The following is a 6,891-nucleotide window of genomic DNA, read 5'->3' as shown; positions in this document are numbered from 1 at the left end:
TTGACATCACTGGGATCATAACCTAGCTTGATCACCAAATATTCCAATGTTTTGATTTTAGTGTCCTTTGCTAATGATGAAAGCTTCTCCAATTTTAATTATGATTGGACATTGGTGAGAGATGTCCTGAACTTTGAAAGTGCCATAGTAGTATTTTTCATGTTGGAGAAAATCACTTCTCCACATTATCTATGCATATCCATTTGATCAATGGGATGCATTTTCTTTGCATCAAATGAGAAGATAACCTTCTTATAGTCTGAAAGGGTTTTTGGAAATGGTACTTGAGCCTGTAACAATGCCATTTGCATCCTTCCTTTCTCACTATCAAATGTTGTTAACAACCTATGCTAGGAGGTAGAATTCTACTTCCAAAACTGAGCATAAGTGTTGGCTTTGAGTGTTTCATTTTCTGCTTAATTTCCAAAAACTTACTAAATATGTTGGGATCATCATGTTCACCAAATTGTGTTGACTGTGATATTTTTGAAGGATTTTGTGAGGCTGAAGAGGATGGGGTATCAGAGAAGAGAGCCTATGACCCTATGGGAACGTGTGAACCAATTAGAACAACAACTTCTTGTTCTTCTTCATTCTGAATGGTGACATGTTTGAGATGTGTCCTCTGCTTTTTATATTGAATGAAATTCTGCACTTAATTCTATACATGATGAAGATGAAGGTTCTTTTCTTTTCCTTTTTCCCTGTTTATCTTGATGTACTAGGGTGTGGAGGGTGTCTATAGATAGAATATTCTCTTCTACTTCTTGTAGTGTATTTTCCTCCACTAGCCTTGATTCATGAACCTCTTGATCTCTGGTCTGGTGGTATGATTATAAGGTGTGGTTATGAGTTCCACCCTTAAATTAGAAATTATGCTGAATGGGTTATATGACAGGGTGAAATTGGGCTAAAAATTTAATTGCTTGAGGATTGAGTCTGCCCCATTTCCTATTGTTCTGGTATTACTTATGAATGGTCCCACTTGGGTCTTGATCTTAAATTGTGATTTTCTTTTACCTGAGACAAAATGGCTTTCATCCATATTGATCACCTGCCTTATATATTCCAGACAGAAAATTATCATTGGAACATATTTAGGCAGCTTGTAGGGAGCCAACTCACATCCATATATCCTTATTTCCGTATAATTTTGGTATAGATACCAGTCTCTAGTTTTTGTCTGCTCACTCAGGTGAAAAACCTTTTCATCTCTGAACTAATCCTTGGCTCACTCTAACTGCTAAGAATCCCTGCAATTGTATGAACAAAATTGTCTATGAAGTCTGCAAATCTAAACTCTATTGAGTTTTTCCTGGCTAATGAAGTCCATTGTATCAATGATTGGTTGATGCCTTAATCAACTTGTTTATGTAAAGTTATTGGAAACTTATCTTCTTGTTGAAAAAGAAACATATAGTCTAATAAAAATGCATATTTAAACATGCCTTATGTAGTAATCTTCATCATTTTTTCATGCATATTATCAACCATAAATTGACTAAAATTAAACATAAATGTTGGCTTATGTTCATTATAGAAAATAGATAGAAATCCTAGAATAGGCTCATCTACCCACTGGTCTGATTAATACCCTAAAAGGAAAGAAACTAAAGCAATGATCTGTTTGGATTTCTCTAAGAACATAGAAGCTGGATAAGGGGGATTTTTCTTGGGAAGTTGAGAATCTTCTAGAAGAAAAATCTCGAAAATCTGGGCTCTCTGAGGAAAGGTGAGCTTATGATACAAATCCATAAGGAAAACGACAGAAAAATGGCCGAGGGAGTCACTTTAAGGAATTAGCAACATCTTGTTTATGGTTTCAGGTGCAATTGAGATTGGAATGTCTCCATTCTAGGCCACAATGGTTCTTTGTAGTGGATTGTATCCGGTTTGACACCACATGAAAAGATCAGGGAAATAGTGTGTTTGTGGGAACATGAACATGGGTAACAGGGATTCCCGAGGTTAATTTCATCTTGCTGGTCTAGATAGTTTTCCTTCAACCAGTGGTGTAATTTGAACAAGTCAAATTCACACTCGGTATTGACAATCTTGTAATACTAGTCTACTAATGGCATGTGTCCGAGGTCAAGGGTAGCAAAGATTTTAGGGTTATCCTCATTGTTTGATTTTCTACTAGAGGATTAGCCATTTCACTTTGATTCCATGTCTAAGGAGTTTTAGAAGAAAAAGATAACATAGATTCAGCATGAATAGGTACTTGGATAAGTGATGAATATATGCCAATGGTAGTGGGCTCTGAATTTGCTGGGATTGACAGGTGCTGGCAATAGTAGGGGTTGCGAGAGCTAAAATCAGTACCTGCAATAAAAATAGTAACAACGCAGCTAGGAGAGTCACGCGGGATTAGACAAAGTGGCTTTTATAAGACTTGTTCAATTACCATTGCAGTTAGAACCATTACATAATGGGATTTAGATGAATTATTGGGAAACAAGAAATTTGCAATGAATAACTGTATAACAGGTAGATGGAAACGAAAATAGGTGATGAGAAAATGGAGTAATGACAAGTGGCACAGAGTAATTATTGATAGGTAAGTTCGAGAGGTGACGTGGTGACCATTGGAGGGAGCAGAGGAGAGATAAGAAAATTTTGGAGGGGGGAGTGGTGGTACGTGGTTTTCAATGAGGAGGGTGAGAAGTCGTGAGGAAGCGCCACCTTGCGTGGGGCTTGGGAAAAGAAATACCACTTTTTTGAACCCCCGCTTTCCGGTAGCGGGAAATGGGATGAGGGGGTGCGAAGTTGTTTCCCCACCGTTGATCCGGGCAGGGAGAATCATGGTCGTTGAAAGCTGCCTTTGCAATATCACAAGTCGAAAAAACATCTTGTCGTCTGCTGACCTTACAATAAAACCCAATGCTTAATGCTTATTACAAATTGCTAATCATGTTCAGATGACATGATTAGTTCATTATTTAACCAAGATTAATCTATTTAAAGCATGATTAATATATCCTAAGGGCACATTTTATCTAGTAGACCCTCTTTTTATTTCCTGAGGTTACTTCTAACCCTATTCTAGTGCATATAACGCAACTGACCAAGTTTAAATTCTTTGGTCACTTTTTCTCTAATCTATCCAATCTACTAATTTCAACCAAGATTAGACAGTTTGGTTGAATTATTTCCTAATATAAAAACATAAATTTAAATATGTTTGATCATGATTATACTAAATGATTCAAACATGAATTATTTCTAGTGGCATTTGAGCTTGCTCACTTGTCCACTTGTTTTTCTTTTCATGGGGTTATTTTCATTTTTCTTTATATTTTCATTCTTTTATTCTATTTCTTGTTTTTTGTTTTTTTTTAATACCCTATTTTATAAATATCTAACTTGTTGAATTGAGGTTTCTGTGATCCATATCAAGTTTATGAGAAAAAAAAATTCAGCGTAAACCACATGATATTTCATTTGTCGACGCATTTCGAACCAACCAGTGTGGTTCATCGTCAGGACAAGTTGAAGAATCAGATCTAGGCTGCATGTTAAATAGTCAGAGCAGAACATCCAACAGCGATATTTGACCAGGCAACAGCTATATTGAACTGGTAGGCTAGACCAGATAACAGCTATATTTGACTGGGAAACAGCTAGATGTACTAGACCAAGGGACAAGGATAGGAGAGCATAACTATATTTAATTAAAAATTAATCAATAGGAGTTAATCACATAAGATAAATAAATATTCATTTAGTTAATTGAAAGTTAGTTAAGTATCAAATAAAACTAGGTAATGTATTAAATAAATAAATAAGTTAAAGTTACAGATTTAAATAATTATTAAATCAATAGTCAGTTAGTTATACTATTATTAAATTAAAAGGGTTTAAATTTAAATATAATTAAATAGTTAATGGTAAGTTAGTTTAAAAACATATGTGGAAAATTGACCCATATTTTAACAATCCCGCGTTGATGCTGCTGTCGCACGATTGACCTAGGCTACCACTGCGTAGGAGTTTGAGCTTCGGCCTCTCCTCATGGCCCCTCCGAAAGATCCACCAGAGGGGTTCAATCCTCAGCTGGCTTTCTCGACCTTGATTAATTCACTGCCCCCACAACGCCCCCAACCAACAATTTCGAAATTCATCAAAAAGCTGGATGTTCTTCAAGAAGTCAGCCTACCTCTAGTTCTTCCACGCATGGCTGCTTTTTCCCTGGCAGAAAGAGGACTTATAGGTCAATTCATAGGCCTCTGGCCTTCTCCAAAAACTATTCAAAGATGGGTTGAAAGGAACTGGTCCGACAAAATACAAGGGAAAATCTCCATCAAATTCTGCGAGAAAGGGTACTTCACCTTTCACTTTGAAACCAAAGAAGATAAGGATCTCATTTTCAGAAACGGGCCCTATTTCATGGACTCAAGGGGCCTGTACCTCAACAAATGGACCCCAGACTTCGATCCAGAGCTGGATGTTCCTAGTGCGGTATCGGTCTGGGTTCGGCTCCCTCACCTCCCTCTCCATTGCTGGGGAGATGAATCTGTTCACGCCATCGGGAATGCAGTCAGCAAATATATTGATCGTAGTGAACCAAAAGAAAATATGCAAGCCTGTGCGCGGATCTTTGTTGAAGTGGACCTTAGCAAAGGCCTCCCGAAAGCCATCAAGCTCAAAGTGGACGACTGGAGCCATATTCAGCAGCTAGATTACGAGCAAATCCCTTTTACGTGTAAGGTATGTCATGAATACGGCCACTTTGCCAATTGATGCACTAAGCTTATCGATGTAGAAAATGGACCACAAGAAGAACAATGGGAAATGGTAAAAAAAAAAAAAAAAATGGTCTCTTCAGTAAAAACTCCCCTTGATGCAGGCCCTTCGGCCTCCTGTGTAGCTCATCCTACCCCTTCCTCCCCTGCCCCCTCTAAGCCTCCTCCCCTCTCCCGTCCTCAGACCCTCCCCTCATCCAACCCCTTCTCAGTTCTCTCCCCCCCGATCCCCAGGAGTCCCCTCTCCCTGAAAGCCAACACTAGGACACCATCGAATCCTCCTTGCCCCTTATCATCTCCTCTCAACCTCTTCTTGATCCTCCCCTCAACAGAATTACTAGGAGCTCCTCCAAAGATCACGGGGGCTCTAGTGAATCCTTCAAGAAACCTGGGTCGGGCAAGAAATCTGCCAAGCAGCATCGGGATGAGAGTGCACAAAAAGACATAGCAATGGGAACTTAGACACCTATAGAAACTTACATTCTAGGGCAGCATGACAAAGAAGTAGCAAACAAGGACCAAGGGGGGTGAGCACCTCCCTGAACTCCGCATATCCAATGATGAAAATCCTATCTTGGAACATTAGGGGACTTGGGCACCCCTCTAAGGTAGCAACCCTAAGGGATCTTATCCTTTCTGAGAAACCGGGAATCATTCTGTTACAAGAAACAAAATAGGCCACAAGGAAATGAGTAAAGTTATTGAGCAGCAGAGACAATATAAAGGTAGCATTAGTGAGGCAAGAGGAGCCTCAGGAGGAGTAGCAAAAATTTGGAACCAAGGTATATGGAATTGTATTTCGGAAACAATAAATCAACACTCGATCAAAACAACTTTGGAAAATAAAGCAAATTAGCAAACCATTATCATTTACAACATATATGTGCCGAATCACTGCAGAGACAAGGAGAGCTGTTGGCATGATCTAAAAGACAGTCTGGACGCAGAAGAAAACACTAACATTATTTTGGGAGGTGACTTCAATCTAATCCTCCATGCCAATGAGAAAAGGGGAGGTAGTTTTACACCTGATCCATATAGAATACATCTGGAAAATATCATGCAGGAGCATGATCTTATGGATGTCCCTCCAAAAAACCGTAGATATACATGGAAGAACCGCAGGATGGGTGCAGGTAACATCATGGAGCGGTTGGACAGAATTCTCATTAATGTATCACTTCTTTCAGCTTTCTCCATTGGATATGCCAGTATTTTAACGTGCTCTGCCTCCGACCATTTCCCAATAACTCTAACGTTGGAAAATCACAGGCCCCTGGGCCTATCCCCTTTAGATATAGTTCCCTCTGGAATGATATACCAGCAGTTGCAGGAATTGTCTACAGTTCTTGGATCCAGCACGTGGAGGGGTCTCCCAGTTACATCTGGGAAACAAAATTACAAAAAAAAAGGCATAAAAGAATGGGCTAAAACCAGGTACCAAGAACCAGAGAAGGTAAAAAAGGAAATTAAGAATAATCTGGAGAGTATTCAAAGAGCAATAGAGGAAAATGGCCTTTCCCAAGAGAAAAAACAATAGGAAAATGACCTCTACTCATAGCTATACCGAGTTAATAGAGAAGAGGAATTAAAATGGAGGCTCAAATCGAGGCAACTATGGTTGCAAGGGGGAGACAAGAACTCAGCTTTTTTTCACAAACAAACTACAGCCAAAAAGATAAGGAATAATGTAAGCTCCATCCTAGATGCTGAAGGTAATAGACAAAGCACTCAGGAGGCCATTCGAAGAGCTGCCACAGATCACTATCGAGATCTTCTAACGGAAACAAAGGAAGAAGAGGATTACACAGATCTATTGCAGCACCTTCCAACAGGGATAAGCAAGGAAATGAATGATAGCTTAAACAAGGAGATCGATGAGGAGGAAATCAGGAGATTGATTTGGACTCTTTAACCTAATAAAGCCCCAGGCCGGGATGGATTTCCCATTTGCTTTTACCGAGCATTCTGGGGAATTATAAAAAAGGACTTGACAAAAATGCTCAATTGGATCCAACGAAAGGGCAAAATAGGAGGATACACCAATGCCACTCATCTATCACTCATCCCCAAAGAAAACAGGCCCTCTTCCTTTGCTCGTTTCAGGCCCATATCACTTTGTAACTCCTTCTATAAAATCTTGACA

At 39.2% G+C, this 6,891-nt stretch overlaps 1 protein-coding gene across 1 annotated transcript; it reads left to right on the top strand.

The window, feature by feature from the left end:
- The first annotated feature begins 4,389 nt into the window (after positions 1 to 4,389).
- On the top strand, positions 4,390 to 4,743 carry LOC149168297 (uncharacterized). Its single transcript, XM_089424880.1, has one exon. The coding sequence runs from the start codon at positions 4,390 to 4,392 to the stop codon at positions 4,741 to 4,743; it is 354 nt and encodes a 117-aa protein (XP_089281006.1).
- Positions 4,744 to 6,891: the final 2,148 nt, after the last annotated feature.

The sequence above is a fragment of the Pinus tabuliformis genome, chromosome 4_2 (genome assembly GCF_031772625.1).
Source record: "Pinus tabuliformis cultivar Carrire ecotype Pingquan chromosome 4_2, CPIR1, whole genome shotgun sequence".
NCBI lineage: Eukaryota > Viridiplantae > Streptophyta > Pinopsida > Pinales > Pinaceae > Pinus > Pinus tabuliformis.
The sequence above is the reverse complement of the archived record's forward strand: the minus strand, read 5'-3'. Positions and strand labels throughout refer to the sequence as shown.

Bases quoted from the DNA above. Each gene is read 5' to 3' on its own strand.
- LOC149168297 (XM_089424880.1), top strand. From the start codon at position 4,390: ATGGACTCAAGGGGCCTGTACCTCAACAAATGGACCCCAGACTTCGAT.